Raw genomic sequence first — 21978 nt, forward strand, 5'->3', positions numbered from 1 at the left:
CTCTCACCTCATCTCTGCAGTTGGGCTCTTTTGTCCATGTTTGAACCAAGGCTGTAATGAGATCAAGAGCTGAGTGAACCTGGTGGAATTCAAACTGAGCATCATTGAGCAGGTTATTGCTAAGCAAGTGCTGATTGATAGCACTGTTAATGACCGCTTCCATCACTTTACTGATAATCGAAAGTAGACTGCTAGGGCAATAATTGGCCAGGTTGGATTTGTCCTGCTTTTTGTGTACAGGACACACCTGAGCAATTTTCCTCTTTGCCGAGTAGATGCCAGTGTTGTAGCTCTACTGGAACAGCTTGGCTAGGGGCACTGCAAGTTCTGGAGCACAAATCTTCAGTACTATTGCCGGGATGTTGTCAGGGCCTATAGCCTTTGCAGTATCCAGTGCCTTCAACTATTTCTTGATATTACATGGAGTGAATAGAATTGGCTGAAGACTGGCATCTGTGACACTGAGGACCTCCAGAGAACGCTGAGATGGATCATTCACTGGGCACTTCTGGCTGAAGGTTGTTGCAAATGCTTCAGCTTTATCTTTTGCACTGATGTGCTGGGCTCCTCCATCATTGAGGATGGGGATATTTGTGGAGAATCCTCCTCCAGTGAGTTGTTTAATTGTCCACCACCATTCATGACTGGATGTGGCAGCACTGCAGAGTTTAGATCTGATCCACTGATTGTGGAATCACTTAATTCTGTCTATCACTTGCTGCTTTTGCTGTTTGGCATGCAAGTAGTCCTGTATAGTAGCTTCACCATGTTGACACCTCATTTTTAGGTATACCTAGTGCTGCTCCTGGCATCCCCTCCTGCACTCTTCATTGAACCAGGATTGATCCACTGGCTTGATGGTAATGCTAGAGTGAGGTTACAGGATCTGGTTGACTATACATCTGCTGCTGCTGATGGCCCACAGTGCCCCATGGTTGCCCATTCTTGAATTGCTAGATCTGTTTGCAATCTATCCCAGTTAGGACAGTGGTAGTGCCACACAACATGATGGAAGGTATCCTCAACGTGAAGACAGGACTTTGTCTCCACAACGACTGTGCGGTGGTTACTCCTGTTGATTCTGTCATGGTCAGCTGCATCTGCAGCTGGCAGGCTGGTGAGGATAATGTCAAGTATGCTTTTTCCTCTTGTTGATTCCCTCACCACCTGCCGCAGACCGAGTATAGCAGTTATGCCCTTTAAGAATTGGCCAGCTCGGTCCACAGTGCTGCTACCAAGCCACTCTGGGTGATGGACTTTGCAATCCCCCACCCAGAGTAAATTCTATGCCCTTGTTACCCTCAGTGCTTCCTCCAAGTGGTATTCAACATGGAGGAGTACTGATTCATCAGCTGAGGGGAGGGGGGAGGGGTGGGTGGTACCTGGTAATCAGCAGGAGGTTTCCTTGCCCATGTTTGACCTGATGCCATGAGACTTCATGGGGTCCAGCATCCATGTTTGAAAACTGCAAATGTAACAGCTCTACACCAGAAAAGAGGGAGACAAAAAGCAAGGAGCCTAAAGGCCAATTGGATTAAAAAATCTCTTTGGGAAAATGCTCAAATTAATTATTAAGGAGGTAGTAGCAAGGCATTTAGAAAATCATAATAGATTCAAGCAGGGTCAACATGGTTTTGTGAAAGGGAAATCATGTTTGACAAATGTAAAGGGTTACCAATAGATGTAGAGCATTTGCATTTCCAAAAGACATTTGATAAGGTGCCACATAAAAAGTTACTTCACAAGATAAGAGTTCATGGTGTTACGAGTGATATACTAACACAGTTAGAAGACTGGCTAACTAACAGGAAACAGAGAGTGGGGATAAATGGATCATTTTCAGATTGACAAATTGTAACAAATGGAGGTCTTGGCGCACATTGGATAGCATCCCTGCCTCTGACCAAGAAGCCCCTGGTTCGAGTCCCACTCCAGGACTTGATGACGATGGAAGGTACATTCATTACTGGCCAAACATGTTGATTATCAATATGAAAGACTTTCCAACATGCCTATGACAGGCGGTAAGAACTAGAGAGGCTCTTGCTCAGCCATGCTTGATGCAGAATAGCATCCCTCAAGTCATAGCTTCAGGCTAGTAACCTGTTCCAGGAACAACAAGCTATGGGAAAAGACATAGGCATATGCTTTGTCTGTCTCATGTGTCTCTAGATGGGGAAGTCTTGTAAATCAATACTCTAATGAATGGAGTGCTACAGTGATAGTGCTAGGTACTCAACTTTTAAGATCTGTATTAATGAAGCATTTGCCACAATCTTCAGGCAGAAGTGCCGAGTGGATGATCTATCTCGGCCTCTTCCAGAGGCCCCCAGCATCACAGATGCCTGTCTTCAGTCAATTCAATTCACTCCACGTGATATAAAGAAGTGGCTGAAGGTGCTGGATACTGCAAAGGCTATGGGTCCTGACAATATCCCGGCAATAGTACTGAAGACTTGTGCTTCAGAACTTGCCACACCCCTAGCCAAGCTGTTCCAGTATAGCTACAACACTGACATCTACCCAGCAATGTGGAAAATTGCCCAGGTATGTCCTGTACACAAAAAGCAGGTCAAATCCAAACCGGCCAATTACCACCCAACACAGTGCTATCAAGTGGCACATGCTTAGCAACAACCTGCTCAATGACGCTCAGTTTGGGTTTCTTCAGGGACACTCAGCTCCTGACATCATCACAGCCTTGGTTCAAACATGGACAAAAGAACTGAACTCAGAGGTGAGGTGAGAGTGACTGTCCTTGACATTAAGGCAGCATTTGACTAAGTGTGACATCAGGGAGCCCTAGCAAAACTGGTGTCAATGGAAATCAGGGGAAAACTCTCCATTGGTTGGAGTCATACCTAGCACAAAGGAAGATGGTTGTGATTGTTAGAGGTCAATCATCTCAGTTCCAGGACATCAGTGCAGGAGTTCCTCATGATAGTGCCCTAGGTCCAACCATCTTCAGTTGCTTCATCAATGACCTTCCTTCCATCATAAGGTCAGAAGTGGGGATGTTCACTAATGATTGCACAATGTTCAGCACCATTGGCGACTCCTCAGATACGGATGTAGTCCATGTCCAAATACAGGAAGACCTGAACAATATCCAGGCTTTGGCTGACAAGTGACAAGTAACATTTGCACCACAGAAGTGCCAGGAAATGACCATCTCCAACAAGAGAGAACCTGATCATCGCCTCTTGACATCCAATGGCATTACCATCCTGAATTCCCCACTATCAACATCCTGGGGGTTACCATTGATCAGAAACTGAACTGGACTAGCCGTATAAATACTGTGGCTACAAGAGCAGGTTGGAGGCTAGTAATTCTGTGGTGAGTAACTCACCTCCTGACTCCCCAAAACCTGTTCACCATCTACAAATTACAAGAAAGGAATGTGATGGAATACTCCCCACTTGCCTGGATGAGTGCAGCTCCAACAACACTCAAGAAGTTTGACACCATCCAGGACAAAGCAGCCCACTTGATTGGCACCCCATTCACAAACATTCGCTCCCTCCACCACTGAGTGGCAGCAGTGTATACAAGTTGCAGTGCAGGAACTCACCAAGGCTCCTTAGATAGCACCTTCCAAACCCGTGACCGCTAGAAGGACAAGGGCAGCAGGCACATGGGAATGCCACCACTTGGAAGTACCCCTCTAGACCACTCACCATCCTGACTTGGAAATATATCACCGTTCCTTCACTGTTGCTGGCTCAAAACCATGGAACTCCCTCTCTAACAGCACTGTGGGTGTACCTACACCACATGGACTGCAGCGGTTCAAGAAGGCAGCTCACCACCACCTTCTCAGGGGCAATTAGGGATGGCAATAAATTGTGGCCTAGCCAACGATGGTCACATCCCATGAATGAATAAAAAAGTGACTTGGACGAGGGAACTGACTGTATTGTAGCCAAATTTACTGATGATAGAAAGATAAGTAGAAAAGCAAGGTGTGATTAAGATATAAAGAGCCTGCGAAAGATATAGATAGGTTAAGTGAGTGGGCAAAAATTTAGCAGATGGGGTATAATATGGGAAAATGTGAGTTTGCCCACATTGGCAGGTAGAATATAAAAGCATAATATTATTTAAATGGGGAGAGACTGCAGAATGCTGTGGAACACAGGGATCTAGGCGGCCTATCACAAAAAGTTAAGCATACAGGTACAGCAAGAAATTAGGAAGGCAAATGGAATGTTGGCCTTTACTGCAGGGGACATGGAGTGTAAAAGTAGAAAAGTCTTGCTACAACTGTGCAGAGCATTGATAAGCCCACATCTAGAGTACTGTGTACAGTTTAGGTCACCCTACTTAAGCAGGGATATACTTGCATTGGAGGCAGTTCGGAAAAAGTTCACAAGGTTGTTTCCTGGGATGAAGGGGTTGTTTTATGAGGATAGGTTGTGCAGGCTGGGCCTATACTCATTAGAAGAATGAGAAGTGATCTTATTGAAACATATTGTGTTCAGAGGGGGCTCGACAAGGTAGATGCTAAGAGGATGCTTCCCCTCATGGGGGAATCAAGAATTAGGGGGCCACAATTTGAAAATGATGGTCTCCCATTTAAAACTGAGATGAGGAGGAATTTCTTCTCACAGAGGGCTGTTGGCCTTTAGAATTCTCTTCCTCAGAGAGCAGTGGAAGTTGGGTCATTGAATGTATTGAAGGCTGAGTTAGATAGATTTTTGTTCCACAAAAATGTCAAGGATTATGATTGCAGGGAGGAATGTGAAATTAAGGCCAAAATCAGATCAACCATGAATGGCAGAGCAGGCTTGATGGGCCGAATGGCTTACTCCTGTTCCTATTTCATCCTATAGGATGATCTCACCTCATACCCCGTTTAGCTCGCAAATGAATCATCTTTTATCCCTGGTGTGGCTGCAGCCCTCTCAAGATCACATGACTCACTACATTGCTGATCCCAACTCTATTCGAGCCTCCAAGGTATGTGCAGTGCCAACATCTGAGTTGGTGGCTGTGAATGTTAGATCAAGTGATGGGACCTCATAGACTCATAGACGTCTACAGCACAGAAGGAAGCCATTCGACCCATTGTGGCTGTGCTGGTCAACAAAGATCTGACTACACTAATCCCATTTTCCAGCTCTTGGCCCATAGCCCTGGAAGCTATGGCAATGCAAGTGAATATCTAAATACTTCTTAAATATTATGCGAGTTTCTGACTCAACCACCATTTCAGGCAGTGAGTTCCAGACTCCCACCATCCGATGGGTGAAAAAATTTCTCCTCAACTCCCCTCTTAGCCTTCTACCTCTTACCTTAAAACAATGCCTCCTGGATATTGACACCTCTACTAATGGAAAAGTTGCCTTCCTATCCACCCTATCTATGCCTCTCATAATCTTATGCACTTCTATCAGGTCCCCTCTCAACCTTTGCTGCTCCAAGGAAAATAACCCCAGTCTATCCAATCTTTCCTCGTACCTCAGACCCTCCAGCCCAGGCAGCATCCTGGTAAATCTCCTCTGCACCCTCTCCAGTGCAATCACATCCTTCCTACAATGTGGTGACCAGAACTGCACGCAGTACTCCAGTTATGGCCTAACCAGCATTTTATACAGTTCTAGAACAACATCCCTGTTCTTGTATCCCATATGTCTTCTTAACCACCTTATCTACCTGCCCTGCTACCTTCAGGGACATATGGAAATGCACACCGAAGTCCCTCTGATCTTCAGTACTTTCCATGGTCCTACCATTCATAGTGTAATCCCTTACCTTGTTAGCCCTCCTCAAGTGCATTACCTCACACTTTCCGGGTTGAATTCCATTTGCTACTGCTCTGCCCACCTGATTAGTCCATTGATATCCTCCTGTAGTTTACGGCTATCCTCCTCACTATTTACCACCCTACCAATTTTCGTGTTATCCACGAACAACTTGATCGTACCCCTTACATTTAAGTCCAAATCATTTATGTACAGCACAAATATCAAGGGCCCCAGCACCGAGCCCTGCAGAACCACTCTGGAAACAGACTTCCAGTCACAGAAATATCCCCCTACCATCACCCTCTGCTTCCTGCCTCTTAGCCAATTTTGGATCCAGTGTGTGCCACTTTGCCTTGGATCCCATGGGCTCTTACTTTCTTGAAAGGTTTGCCATGAGGGACCTTATCAAAAGCCTTGCTAAAGTCCATGTAGACCACATCAAATGCATTACCCTCATCAACACCCCTAGTTACCTCCTCAAAAAATTCGATCAAATTTGTCAAACATGACCTTCCCTTAACAAATCCATGATGACTATCCCTGATTAATCAGTGTCTCTCCGAGTGCAGATATATTCTGTCCCTCAGAATTCTTTCTAGTAACTTCCCCACCACTGAGGTTAGACTGACTGTCCTGTAATTTCCTGGTCTATCCCTTCCTCCCTTTTTTAATAATGGGACAACATTAGCAGTCCTCTGGCACCTCACCTGTGGCCAGAGAGGATTTGACCTCTTTATCAATGTTGTACTGTTCCTCTCATTTCCCCTCCTTGGGCTTCTGTAGCTGGTCAGGCAGTAGTTCTTGGGTGTATGAAAGCAGGAACTCAGGGGGGAAGGTTGAAGTGAGGTAAGTGGGGTTGGGTGGGAAGCAACAGGTCCATAGGCATACCATCAACAGCTTGATCAGCATGCCAGGTAACAAGATGAGGGTGTGCTGGGAATTGAGAAGGGGCATGAAGCAGCGACATGCCATCATTCTCAGTGTCTGCAGCATCACTGATGCCATAGGTCCCATCGCAACTGCCCCCATGATGCAGAGAACCACCTCCTCCATAGGGCTCAGGAGATGCAGGTGTTCTTGTCTTCCACCAGCTCGGTTCTGCTCCCTTCTATTTTGCACCATCGTGTCCTGTGAGAAAGCAGAATGTCAGTTGTTGTGAAGCATTGTGTTTGGGTGATGTGCCTGTCAAAGCTAAATATCTGGAGTTACATGGAGGTAATGAGAGATGGGCGTGAGGCTGGTCACAATCGTAGGTGTGTGAGGGTGAGGTGGAGTATCTGGATGTTAGGAGTGACTCCCAAATACCAGGGACTGCTACTGGGTGAGTGATCTGGGTGTGGTGCATTGAGCAGTGTGAGACGATGGTGGTGTGGTAGGTAGATGTCTTGTGACGTTGCATTCACTGACCTTGAGCGCCTGCATGAGGTCATTAGACGTCTTGTGGCAATGCTGGCAAGTCCTCGGTTCTAGACTCCAGGAATTGACTATCCTGGCTACCTGCTCCCTCTGTCTTCTGAGGGTGGTCCTTGAGGGTCTCCTGCTCTGAAGTAAGACATGGCCTTTTTCCTCTTGCCCACCTGCACCACTATTGTCTCCAGCGCCACATCCATCACTAATGGGTCCCTCTCTCTGCCCTGGTGTTCACTTTCCAATAATTTACATTTCAGCAATTTTTTTGTGCTACTTCCCTTTAAGATTCAGCCTGCCTTTAAGGAAAACAGACTGAATGCACCATGTTGTCTGCAAACAACAGTACCCTGGCCTCCTGCTGTGTGCAAAGTTCACCAGTAATATTCAGGAACAGACAGCAGCATTGGAGGTGCACCAATTAGCATCACATCTTGCCCACCTCAATTGGAATGGGCACAGGCAAGTTGCAAATCTTGACCCTTGCACCCAAAATCAGGTATATCCAATTTCTCATCTATGGAACCAGTTTGTCCATCTGCAAATCATTCACTTCCAGGGTTGTGGGAGCATATTTAGTTCCCAATCCAGCCACTAGATGGAGAACCATGTGCCATGTGGAAACAAGTCATTCCAACTCACAGGGACAGGGAAGGAATGGCATCATTCAGCTCATCTGATTCAAATTACACTTCCTGGCAGCCTATGACAAAGTTGCATTAATAGCAGTTAAATGATTTATGGGCCAGATCATCTCACTCTCTGAGCTACAGAAGACCATGTGACAGTGAGTCAGTCATGATTGATAGTAGAAAGTTGAGGATGAAGGACACTAGCACACTTAGAAAACCAGATACGTTATGTTACACATTTTAGCAAGGGTAGAGCTTTTCTGCTTGTCACGGTAAAAGGTGTCAATATTAGGAAAGGATATTTGACACTTTTCACACCCAGCATTAGCATCAAGCGCTTCTGGATCAGGAAGGAAAGCTCCACCTATTTTGCTCCAGAAGAACACGTGTCTTTTCTATTCTTAAAACTAGTCATCCTTGTTGGCTTTCTCCTGTCACAGTGTCTTCCCCAATGGGAGTACAGACCAGAGTATTTGATAGGGAGATCGGTGTGCTTGATTTGCAGTATGTGTCCGTGACTTTCTGGTGAATTTTGGGTAGGGGAGTGGGGAGGTGCAGGGAGAGCTGTTATGAATCAGGCATTAGGCTTCCCCACCCAATTCTTTATGCCAGGAGCACAGTCTTACACATTTACCCTAATATTTTCAATTAATATTCAGGAGTCAAGAGATTAGAGACGTGTTACTTGACTATCTTCACAGACAGTTGCTAATTGTTGCTCTTCCTTTCAGTCGCTAGAGTTGCAGAGCATTAAATAATTAGTGATTGAAATCATAATTGAATAGCTTAAGATGCATTAAGAATCTGGATGATAATTTATTCTTTCTTCATGTCTAGCAGTAACAAAGTTCAATTAATTCTCCATTATAGTTGTTCATAATGTACTACTGGAATGTTTTGAATTGATTAAATCTCAGAAAATGCACTTTTGCATAATAAATTTGCAAAAACATTTACTGTTATAGGAATATTAACTACTTAAAGAACTAGTTGCAGTACTATTGTGCTAATACCACAGAATTCCTATTCATTAACGCATTAAGGCTTAACCTATAATGTAATACATATTTATGTGGCATGTGTCACTTCCAGTTAAGGCATTTATGATTGCTTATGTGTTAACACTATTAAAATGCCTTCAAAGATTAATTTAATGGCTGTGGGAGTTCTAGGTTTGACCTTTTAACATCCTTTCTCACAATTTAATTGACTTGTTGATTGCTTGCATTTTCTTTAACATTTAATTAACTTTGGTTTGGTTGGGCTATAAAGCAGCTGGAAATTTGAATGGTGTCTTCCAGAGCTTTTCATCATTTTGAATGCCTGACTCAGTAGTGCTCCACAGGTGCAATTTTAGCCCCCTGGTTTCTATATCTTCAATGTATATTTAGGTAATTAGATTAGAAACTCGTTACTTGATAGTTTGTACAGACAACTGCTGATTGGTGCGCTTCCTTTCTATGTCACCAGTCTAAATACAATCTTCTACCATTGCATGATAAATTCGAGTCTCAAAAGGTTACACATGCTGATCAGAAACTTATGCAGACAAAGCTTTCTGCATTTTTTACATTCCCTAAGCACGACAAGATTCGAAATCTTTAAATATTCTGACTAGATGCAGATTTGGATCATGGTGCCATCCACGATTAACTTTTTAAAAATTCATTCATGGGGTGTGGACATCATTGGCTAGGCATTTGTTGCCCATCCCTAATCAGAGGGCATTTAAGAGTCAACCACATTGCTGTGGGTCTAGACCCACAGGTAGAGATATCAGATTTCCTTCCCTTAGTGAACCAGATAGGTAAAACCCCACCTGGTTAATTTTTACCTTTAATTCCAGATTTTTATTGAATTCAAAATCTACAATCTGCCATGGTAGGATTTGAACCCCCATCCCCGGGATGACCCTGGGTCTCTGGATTATTAGTCCAGCCACAATACCACTACACCTTCACCTCCCCACAGGTAAAAACTTGAGAAATTATAGTAACAACTTAAACCAAGTCTCTGCAGCTGCTGAATCATTACATTTAAACAACTTCCATAGTACCAAAATTCAATAGAAATCCTGTTCTATTGAACAGAATGGTTCAAAATTCAGGTACATTTTCAGCTTGCAGTTCAGGTGGAAATTCCAGAAACCACCTGATTTTAATTTCCATTGATATCAAACTGAAATCCACCCCGTGGCTTTTCCTTGCTACAATAAATGTTGGGCAAGATTTTGGGCTCATTAGCACTTTTTGGGATGCTGGGAGTCCCCTTAGAACTCCAAAAGAGTATCTGTGTCTGAGAATCAGGCTGTACGCCATATTGGCAAAAGTGTTAGTGTGCATGGTCACATAATGAATGCCCGCAGAGCAGACAGATTATGAAGTCAATCAGCATGCAACACTAATTGAACACTAGCAATGCCATTTTAAAACTTAAAGTTCCACCTAGTGCCCTTTCATAACTTCGGGCAGTTGAACACATGGTCAGCAGCAGGAAGGACCCTTCCCCCACCATTTCTGTTTAAAGCATTTTCAACTAGTTGCAGGTTGTTTGCTAGTTGATTTCTTCTGATTGTTGTTAGAATTCTACAAGTGTTCACTGCTTATAATAGTTGCTTCAAGTTGCAGAAGCCTACAGGGAGTGATATGGCAGATGCTGAAGGAATTTTGCTGACCTCAAGGCTTCTGCACAAATCAAGTGCTCACAGCCATGGGTGTACAAGTGGACAGTCCCCTTGGAATACGGGGTGACTTGGAGGATGAACAGAGGGCACGCAGAACAGGACAAGGAAGAGGAAGTAGAAGAAGGGGGAGAAGGGTTCTCAGTAGGAGATCATGTATGTCCAGGGTGTTCAGGAAGTAATTCTCCTACCAGAAGCTCAGTGAGAAACAATGTGTGAGAAATCCTCACTGAAATCTGCTACCTGTTGCAGCCACAATTGCAACCGCAAAGCAGAAAGTACTGTATTGTCAGTGGCTTTGAAGGTGACTATTTATTCATCTGACTCCTTCCAGATTGAAGCTGGAGATATTCGCAACACTTTGCAGTTTTGGTCCGTAAGGGAGGTCACTGGGGTTGTCTATTCAATAAGAACTGATTAAGCAAGCAGAGTGAGCACAAGGCTTTGCTAGGATTAAAGACTTCCCTGGGGTGCAAGGTGCCATTAACAGCTTGCATATTGCTTTGTGGGTGCTGCATGCTAACTGTGCCCTATGCTGGAAATGAAGGGGAGGCGGTAGCATAGTGGTACTGTCACTGGATTGTGTAATCCAGAGACCCCAGGCTAATGCTTTGGGGACCCGGGTATGAATTCCGCCACAGCAGATGGTGGAATTTGAGTTCAATAAAAATATGGAATTAAAAGTCTAATGATGACCATGAAATCATTGTTGTAAGAACCCATCTGGTTCACTAATGCCCTTTAGGGAAGGAAATCTGCCGTCCTTACCTGGTCTGGCCTATATGTGACTCCAGATCTGCAGTAATGTGGTTGACTCTTAAATGTCCTCTAAGCAAGGGCAATTAGGGATGGGCAATAAATGAATGACTAAAAAAAAACTTCCTCAACATCCAGCTGATGTGTTACCATAGCCAGCGAATCATTAAGGTCAAAGCTCAGTATCCTGGCATAATTCGTGATGCCTTCATTCTGCCACAGTCTGCTGCACCATCTATATTTGTGCCACCATGGCAAACCAAAGGATAGCTATTGGATGACAAGGGCAAGCAATAGATGGCATGACTCAGGGCTTTGGCATATGTGCACAACATGGAAACAATGCTTCCACACGAAATGTAATAGAGTAGATCATTGATATGCTGAACCAATGTTTCCGTTGCCTGGAACGCTATGGAGGAACCCTACAGTGTTTGGTAGAGCGGGTGTTAGATTCATGGTGGACTGTCGCATGTTGTGCAACCTTGCTATCATGAGGGGAAGTCCTTGCCACCAGCTATACATGAGCAGCTGAGGAGCAGGAGCATAAGGAAGGGAGGAGGCAACTTAGACAAGCTCTTACTGTCAAGGTTCCATCACTCACCCGAGTGCAATACCAGCAACTACAACTTGAATTTCGCATTCACCAACAGTCCCACACCATACAGTGACTATCACAGTGCCTGCTTGGCCACAATGCTAAAATAAAAGTCAATATCAACATTCCAAACAACATTTATAAATGAAATAATGCCACATTGCATACAGAAGTCAACCAATTGTCCTTGTGCATTCCCTTCGTGCCTGTTTTGCATGTGCCTTTTCCCATATTAGTGCACCTATGCATTGCTAATTCAGAGGCTGCAACAGAGCTGAGGGAAGAAGCAGCTCTGGGTCTCAAAGGTTCAGCAGCAGACTGTGCCATCTTGGTCTGTGCCTGGCTGGCTGATAGACAACAGAAAGGACACTGGAGGAGTGACAGGGGTACAAGGATGAATGTTGTCTTCCTGAGAGAGAATATCAGGTTTGTGCTTCATGAAGCCACATGCCACTTCCAGGGGCAGCACCTCAGCAATTCTAATAATCTGCTGGCAGAATCCCTTTTCAAACTGTAACCCACAGCCATGATGGCACCAGCCTGACCTTGCATGACAGCAGTTTGAACTTCCACTGAAGCACTCAAACATTGGGTAGATGCTGCTTGTACTGCAATGGAAGCTGCAACATCAGCCATCAGATACTGCATCATGGTTGGGTCTACAAGTCTGCAAAAGGAGATGACCACCACTCCTGTGATGGAGTGGATGTGGACTGGACTTCTCCATGTTCCTTAACATTGACCACAGGCTTTCTGGTAGGATTCCCAATGCGCCAAGCATCCTGTTGTGCATATCCATTAGCATTCTTCTGTAGTTTTCCCTATTAAGGTGTTCATTTGAGTCCATAGCAGCAAAACTTCTGTGCACCCTCACCTTCCAGCAAGTTGGCACCTGAGCTATCCCTGCCCCACCTCCCACCCAACAACCCCCCCACACCGCGCACCCCCCCCCCATGACCGCCCCCCCACACCGCGCACCCACCCCCCCCCACCCCCACGCCCCCCACCCCCGCAACCCTAGCCTTAGCTGCAGACTATTTGTGTTCAATATCTCACCATGTGCATGTGTCACTTCTAATCTATTTGCTAAGGTATGCAAAACATCAGTATTTGAGTTGTGAAATTAAGTGAGAGTGCTATGTTTTCATCATCATTGTCTTCTTGCTGTTCCTCCACCACTTGGTCAGGTTACACCTCTTGGCTATATGTAAGGAGAAACGTGCAAGAGTAAGGTAATGGTGAGGGGAAGGTGGGAAAAAGCAAGCATGCCTACACCATTTGCAGTAAATCAGAGTGTAGGATGAAGAGGAAGTAGGATGTGAGAAGAAGGATTAGGTACAAAGATTTCATTACTTTTGATGGTTTCAGCCCTGCTGCTGGCCACAGCCTCAGCAATGGGCAACCTACTAATGGTTAGCATCACCTTCTCCATTGGGGGTAGGACCATGCAGGTGCATCTGTCCCCATGCAGTTAACTCCTGCAGCCTCTCCTTGTGCATCACCTTGTTCTGCAACAGAGAGGGAAGTGCATCAGTGTGTCCTGCAATATATCAGCTGTTGTGGCTGTCTTAGTTGAATAGCTGGCAGTGTGAAAACTGTGAGATGTGGATGTGACACTTGCAGCAGCACAAAATGTGTGAGGGTGAGGTGATGCCCAAGAAGCTTAAGTATGAGTCCTGATTGAATGAGACTGTTGGTAAGTGAATGATAGGGGTGTGGTGATTTAAACAGTATCTGAGGCTGGTGGTTTAGTTAGTACGGTGTGGTATTTGAAGATGCCTTGACTGACCTTGACTGCTCATGTGAGGTCATTGAACTTCTTGCGACACTGTATCTACTGCTTTACTCCTGCATTGACCTCAGGTCTATCTGCTCCCCACTGCCTTTTGAACTTGTGTCGGGAGGGCCAGCAGGTCAAGACAGTCTCTCCTACTTACCATTCTTCCGCTAAGGCCTCCAGTGCAGTGACTAAAATCTTGGAGCATGCTCTCTCACATGCTGTGCCATTTTTCAATGTTTCCCAGGTTAGATTCTATTCAACGACAACTCCTAGCTCCTGCTTCAGCAACAATTTACCTCCCATTTAAGCAACACAGGTTAGGTTCAAGTAATGCTGGAAAGTTATGAGTTTTGGCCTCTTGCTGATCTGTATAGTCAATGAATAGTGTGATTAGTCTTCTCTGCATGCAGAAATCATTCAAATGATCAGGCAGCACCATGTTAGCATGATGCCTGCATTATATTGAATAGGTATGGGCAAATCGCACATTGCAATCTCCGCACATGTTTTCAGGGGCTATCCAACTGAGTCACCATTGTATCTGTTTCATAGAAACCTGAGTGCAACAGAAGGCAAAACTAAAATCAATCGAGGAATCTATTAATAAGTTCTAGCATCCTGGTGAATGAGTGCAGTTGAATAGAAATGTTTATTTGTTTCTAATCATTGTGGGGGATTTTTTGCATTCTTTTTAGGCCCATCAGTGAAAAAACTGATCAGCCAGAATATGAAGGAACAAAGAGCAAGGAAACTGTGGAAACCACATTACAAATAAGTGGCAGCAAAGCATCTTTCAAGCAGCCTCTTCCTTTTGAACTTTACATCTCCGAGTCTCAAGACGAGGCTTACTATGGAGAGACGGAAAGTGACACAGATATTACAGGGAAGAAGGAAGAAAGCCAGAGGCAGAACAGCTCTAGATTGTTTTTGAAAGAACCCGCCAGTTCTGGAGAATCACAGCAGGACCCTAGCTGTAAAGAAAGGAAAGAACCCCAGCGTATGGTGGAATTCCAGTTGTCCCTTACTCAAGGGAAGCTTGGTGATCCAGAGACAACTGCTGTAACCATCATTGGGGCGGAAAAAATCAACTGGGCAGCCAGAGATCCAACTACACTGCATGGGAGTATCCAGAAAACTGAATCAGCAGCATCAGAGCCTAACGGGAATGTTGCAATCCAGACAGCCTCGACTACTATATCACTTCAGAGCAGGAGTGACAAAAAGGTCAAGCTGGTCGAAAGTGAGCTGCAAGGAGCAGAAGGGGATTCATATCAGTCCAGGGTGGAGCAGCCTTTGGATTCCTCTGACAGAGAGCAGAGTGGGAGGGAAGCCTCCGCATCTGAAGTTGGCAGTGGGTGTGCTGACTCTCTGGCTGAAGAGGGACAGTCGAAAACACATAGCACGCCTCCTTTCTCTGTTGGAATTTCATCTGAGGGAACAGAGCACGGATCAGAAGGGACACGCTCTGGGAAAGATTTGGCGAGAACCCACAAACACAGGGCTAGACAAGCCAGTGAGTACAACTGTTCTTGTAAATTTACACAAAAGGAAATGTTGTGCTGCTAAGTTTATTTCCCTGTAAGATATCTAACAGAGATCCAAGAAGACAGTGTACTAATGTGTTATTTGTAGCATTAAATAGCAACAGATTCAAGCTGAAGGTTGCAGATTGATGATGCTTGCAGAACTGAGTTTGACAGACACAAGCAGTTGTAATCCTGTGAGTGATCTGATCCCCTGAAATAGCAAATCTTTGCTCCAGTGAAAAGTGAACTCAGAATCTTGCCTGTCTTGTATTCGGGAGGTCAACCTTTGATACTGTAAGCATATTAAGATTTTTACCTAAGTCCATTTGGGCTGAATGCTGGTAATTGTTTAATAAGTGATGTTTTCAGAGTTTCCTACTGAAAGAGTAAATAGATGGTACTAGAACTAATTTACATTTGAAAGATTCATATAGCTTACAACTTTACATATTGACCATGCAGTAAAAATTCCAGGACTCATGTATTAAGCACATTGGATAGGTAAATAAGCTACATTACATTATTAACACTGCTTGAGTCTGTTATTAAATTGTTGCATTCTTCGTGTAAGTGCTTGCGTTTAGGAATTTTGAAGACCTTGAAATCAATCTGATGAAGATTGCGTTCATTATTCAGGTTTACGTTCAGCGGTTAATTGATCAGTGGCTGAAGACCACTACTTTGCTACTTGACCAGCAGTTCTTCTTTCTCTAGCGATTCAAGGGGTCTAAATATTTTGTGAGTTGCAGAAACAATAGATTCATCTTAGAGATTACCTGCATTTTAAATGAATCCATCCAAGATTTATTGTGTTAGCAGCAAGTGAGATCATAAGTCATCTGAGTGAATGATTGCCAAATTTTATAATGTTCCTGCTGTGCAAAAGCCGTTTTAAATACATTTTAAAAAATCAAATCAAGTAAGCACGAGTGTTACATGCTAAATACAAATATCTTGTTGATGAGAATTTTAAAGGTAATTACTTCACTGATTAGTGTTTCATTAAAATACTGGTGAGAGCACAACTATATAAAATATACATATTACCATATTGTGGTAGTCTATATAGTTTATAATTAGTAACAATATGTTTGAGTCAATTGTGGTAATTTATACAATAAACACTGTAAAATCTCTCATATATATATAGTTATCTATTGCCTGTGCTTTAAAAGGAAATGCCTTCATGCAGGCCATTTTTAATACCTAACTTCTGCATTTAAAACATAGAATTTGAAACATTATATGAAACGATACAATATAAATCTGTTTACAGTTTAGAGAGATTTAAATGTTTATTTCTATTCATTAGCACTCAAATACTATGATACTCACAAGAAACAATTACAGTTCAAATGTGGTATGTATAATGAAAGCATTCTCTGAGGTACTCAACAAGTCTTTTTCAAGCCTCTGATTTAGTATAAAATATTACCAATTCAAAAACTGCAAGTTATTATTTGAAATGATATCTCCTGTACCATATATACTGCAAATTGTACTCAATTATTTCACAGTTAAGAAATTTAATCATAGTAAAATACTTAACTTCCCTTTGAAATTTATAGCTTACATTTTTTATGATGCTTCTGTAAAATCTTTACAAGCAAATAGATTTTTTAAAACTGTGGGATATAATTTGAGAACACTGTTTTTATTTTGGGGAAGAGCATTATTCAAGTTGACCAATTGACTCAAACATAATGGTATTAATTTATCTTAAACACTGAGGTTATCATGTAGAAATCTCCTGTTTCACTTTCAAATTTATGTTTTCAATAGTGATATTTTATTAAATAAGCTATCCAGCTACTGTGTGTGTTTTTTTTATAAAATCCGAGTTTTATGTACTCCCTACAGAAATCCGGCGGAGTGAAAGCTTGTCAGAAAAACAGGTTAAAGAAGCCAAGTCAAAGTGTAAAAGCATTGCCTTGCTGTTGACAGCAACTCCTACCCCCAGCTCCAAAGGGGCGTTGATGTTTAAGAAGCGTCGCCAGAGGGCAAAAAAGTATACTTTGGTCAGCTACGGCACTGGGGAGTTTGATCCCGACGACGATCAAGAGGACTCCATAGAATTTACTCTGGTACCAACCAGTGACTCTGATCTTGACGAGGACTTTTGTGCTGATGTCAACTCTGCCCAGGTTGTGACGTTTGATTGGGACACAGGTTTAGTGGAAGTCGGAAAGAAGGAGAAGATAGAGGACGAAATGCAGAGATTACCAGATACCAAGGGCAAAGGTGCCTTATTGTTTGCCAAGAGGAGGCAGAGGATTGATCAGTATACAGCTGAGCAAGAGGAAATAAGGAGATCTGGAGTTACTGAAACTCCCTCTGCTCACACTGTAAAAACAGAAAGTTATTACCAAACAACAAAAAGCAGTTTAAATGATTCATCAAACATAATACAAAATCATGCCACTGAAAATTATATTGATGTAAGTAAGTTACATGGAATTGAAAATGTAAGTGGAGTGAAAGGGAGATCTGAAATGATTATCCAGAACTTGAAGTCTGCTGAAACCAATAGAGCAGGTGCGACGAACAGAACAGCCACACCATTCCCTGGTGTGCAAAATCGAGCTGCAGCTCCGTTCTCTCCAACAAGGAATGTGGCAAGCTCCTTATCAGATTTACCTCCCCCACCCAGCTACTCTTCCATCAGCCCACCACCTGACAATGTCTACCAGGTTGCATCTCCTCCTTTGGCTACCATGGCTCAACCAGCCATATGGTCACCAACGGGAATTGCAGGGGAGCAGATAGCATCCAGAGATGAGAGAATCTGTGTACCAGCAATAAAAACTGGTATATTACAAGATGCAAGAAAACGGAACACCACAAAGCCCATGTTCACTTTCGTTGACCGCCCTAAGGTAGCTCCAAATCCAGAACTCCTATCCATGGTCAAAGGTAAGACAGACAGACGTAGAGGAGTAGATCAGCCTGGTGGAGGTTTTGAGTCAGGACCTGAAGAAGATTACCTTAGTTTAGGTGCAGAAGCGTCAAATTTTTTACAGAGCCCTGCAGTAAAGCAGAAGACACCACCTCCAGTTGCACCAAAGCCATCTGTTAAGAGCCCTCCTACAGGGGCAACCCCAACGCTGCCACCTGCAGAAGTAACCAATGCTCAAGCTCCAGTCTACCCTTCTAAAAGCACTAGCCAGATCCAGATGCCAGTAAAATCACATTCAGTTCAACCTGTTAATACATGGTATCAGTCCCAAGGCACTGCCAACCAGTTTGTATCTTCAGCAGGACCCCGATCAGTAACATCAACACATTCACATCCTTCAAAAACACCACCCACAACTCCCATAGCAAATTCTGCACCAGCTGGAGGTATGGGTACAGCCTATGAGATGCCAGCTTTGAAAGGTAAAGGAGCACAGTTATTTGCAAAGCGACAATCTCGAATGGAGAAATATATAGTAGACTCATCAACAGTCAAAGCCAGACAAGCACGGTCATCATCCCCAACCCCTTCCATGCCTGCATCTTGGAAGTATTCATCTAATATAAGAGCACCTCCCCCTTTGGCTTACAATCCTATTCATTCTCCATCTTATCCACCTGGCATTTTGAAAGCACAAGCACAATCCTCATCTCCATCTAAGCCAAATAAAAGTGCCAAAGGTAAAGGCACTAAAAAACCTCTCAATGCTTTGGATGTCATGAAGCACCAACCATATCAGCTTAATTCATCTTTGTTCACTTTTTCATCCACTCCTGATGCTAAGGCACCTCTATCCACAAGCTCATCACTTTCTAAGCAATTTATAACGTCTGATCCTGTTCCACTTCAACCACTTAATGCTACATATCCTGTTTCTAAGAGTGTCTCATCTGTGCCAACAGGACCATCTTTCAATCAAGCTAATACAGCTTCTGCTGATGAGGAGTATGTCTATCCTTCTGGAAAGAATGTCTTTGTACCCCAAAGTTATGCATCATACCCAAAGCAAGAACCATCAGCCCTGTCAGCTGCCATGGCACCAAGACCAAGGTTTTCAGCAAAGAAAGTTGGAGTTACAGCACAGGTGTGGAAACCCTCTACAATAGTGGAGTAATGTAATTGTTGAAAGAAAACATTAATTTTTCTTTCTGCTATTTATATTTAATTTTGCTATGATGTAGAACTGGAGTTATTGGCAGTTTAAAGAAGTACACTATTTTCTACACCCCTCTCCAATAGATCTTTTACTAACCTTTGATTAAATTTCTACTGTTTTGGGGGTTTGAACAGTCGGCTACTTAAAATGTACCTTCCCTCTGCTAAATAGAATGTAAGTCATCTCAACTCATTTTTCAAAAGAAAACGTGCTTGCAAGTGAAAAGGTGGACAGAACAATACTGATAATTCCAGAAGTATATTGCCTTAAAAAGCATGTCATAAAAGGAGAGATGTATGATTGTGTGAAGGTTCCTCGCAATAGGTCTTGGGCAAATCTGTGCTGACCTAATGAAAATATTCAGGTCTTCAGCAACTCAAGAGAAAGGATAACTAGAGAATAATGCATAATAGTTAAAGTACTTTTACTATAATCAAATGAAACATGTGGATCAATTTTGATGCAGAAACTCTAATTACCTCTAAGATGTTACAGAAAATGTGCATAGTAGTTCAACAGATTATATGGTCTTCAGTAGGGAAAGAAAGAATCTGGGAAAGATGGCACTGTTTGGTGATGTGATACTAGGACAAGGTTTCTATCTCCTTTTCAAACACTCGGGCTCCTAGTACAACAACAGGAACCTCCTAGACAAACACGAAAGGGGCTGTAAACCAGAAAGCCAAGAAACCAATTTCAGGTGTAATTATTGGCCATTGATTTTTTTCTTGTATGCGCAATGTGTCAGGATGGGATAAATTCTGCTTAGTGCTAGGGAACCATGTAATGTGTGCCTTACCTGTGTCGAGGGTGCTTTAACACTTCAGTTGTGGCTCAGTGGGCAGCACTCTTGCCTCAGAGTCAGCAGCCTGTGAGTTTAAGGTCCACATGAGAGACTTGAGCATAAAAACCTAGGCTGATGCTCCAGAGCAATCTGAGGGAGTGCTGCACTGTACGAGGTGCCCCTTTTGAATGAGATGTGAAACTGAGGTCCCATCTGCTCTCTGAAGTGGATTTAAGAAATCCCCTGGCACTATTTCAAAGAAGGACAGAGGAATTAGACCAAGTGCCCTGGTTAATATTTATCCCTCAAGCAACTTTGCTAAAAACAGATTATTTGCTCATTATCACTGCTGTTTGTGGGAGCTTCCTGTGTACAAATTGGCTGTTGTGTGTCCTAGATTACAACAGTAACTACAATTCAAAGGTACTTCATTGGCTGTAAAGTGCTTTGAGATGTCCTGAGATAACGAAAGGCACTATATAAATGCAAGTCTTTTCTTTATCAGTTCAATAACTCACTTCACGTTTCTGTTCTAAGACACCTTTGTGGTTTTAATGTGTTTTTACTATTTTTTTTGTTGTATTTAAGCTGTTTTCACTTCTGCTGTTTCTTATAGATTGTGAAAAAGGTTACAGTACCATCCAAATAAATAATAACGTAAATTGTTTTCTATCATTCATTCTGCCAAAGAAAAACATCATATATTTTTGGCTTTAATTCCAGAAAAATGTACACATTTAATTACTTGCATTAACTTTTCTTGCCGATGGATGATACTATAGCCTCACAACTTGTGACTTTCTTTAATTTCTCAGTATAATTTCTTCTTACCACTTGCTGTATTCTTCTACACTGTACTATTAAAATCCCTATTTTGTGTTTATATACTTATTTATTTTCAATTCCATTTCTTTCTCCTTGTGGAATAAGCTTTGGTTTTGTGAAGAAAGTGCTAACAAAATGTTCCTGGAAGCAAATATGCAATGCCAGCAGGAGCCAGCTAAACATTATGATCTCCGGACAGGATTTTATAAATAAGCCCAAAAGCTGGTGTGGAGGCTGCAATAGGAATTGTAAATTGACAGAGCCATTGCCTGCTGCAGCACATCCTATCAGTCTGACAGCGTGCTCCCCTAATAGTGAATTGGCAGCAAAGTCAGATAATGATACTAGGTGACAGCTGGTTCCTGTCAAAGTCAATCAAAAATTGTGTTGAGCGACTAGTAACAACTTTCTGTGCATAGAGAAACAGAAAACAAAGAATTATTTAAAGTGCACTAAAATAACTGATCACTAAAATATAGAGAGTAATTAACTACATTTATTCTTAGCAAAGTGTATTCAAATCCCAAAGGGCAAATCATTATATATCTGTATTATTTGAAAAAAATGAGAAATTATATAATTTTAGATCAGCTCTTTAACATTAATGATTCAAAAGAGTCGCACTTTCAGTTGCTGCGATTTGTTAGCATTAAACGCATCAGACAGAATGACCATAATTACTACATTGTTTTCTAATATTTTATATACTTTTCACGAAGACTGCAAAATATTGGGATTAATTTTCCTTTCATTTGGTTTTGAAAATAATGGATTGACTGCTTTATTTTAAATTATTTTTGTTTTCAGCAAACTAAACAGCACTATAGCTGTGACATTAGCATACAGTACAGCAACAGCTGACACCATCTGAAAGAGTCAGATGTGTTTGTGTCCAAACATAAGATATCCTGTCACTGTCTACTAATTTGTTCTTATCTGCTAAGAACAGTGTGAGATATATTCCACTGAGGCTGAAAGGCTGATTCACTAAACATAGTCAACAGTACATATAGGATGACTTATTTAACTTACTTGAAGCACAGTTTATGTTATTTTCATTCTTGCTATGCCAAAAATCAGTGACTAATTGGATTACATCGAACTTAAACACATTTAAAAATATACAAT

The 21978-nt window shown here is 42.5% G+C and overlaps 1 protein-coding gene across 3 annotated transcripts in view; it reads left to right on the forward strand.

Moving 5' to 3' along the window:
* LOC144681530 (synaptopodin-2-like) overlaps positions 1-21978 on the forward strand; it is a 156017-nt gene that overhangs the window by 89989 nt on the left and 44050 nt on the right. Inside the window, exons 3-5 of one of the 3 annotated variants that reach the window (XM_078543189.1) lie at positions 14299-15116; positions 16990-18507; positions 18988-19169. In XM_078543189.1, the coding sequence (XP_078399315.1) occupies positions 14299-15116; positions 16990-18507; positions 18988-19169 (2518 nt within the window). Of the gene's footprint in view, positions 1-14298; positions 15117-16989; positions 19170-21978 lie in introns of all 3 variants that reach the window. The other 2 variants (XM_078543197.1, XM_078543180.1) reach the window with 2 other exon arrangements.

Source organism: Cetorhinus maximus, chromosome 1, assembly GCF_964194155.1.
Source record: "Cetorhinus maximus chromosome 1, sCetMax3.hap1.1, whole genome shotgun sequence".
NCBI classification, from domain to species: domain Eukaryota; kingdom Metazoa; phylum Chordata; class Chondrichthyes; order Lamniformes; family Cetorhinidae; genus Cetorhinus; species Cetorhinus maximus.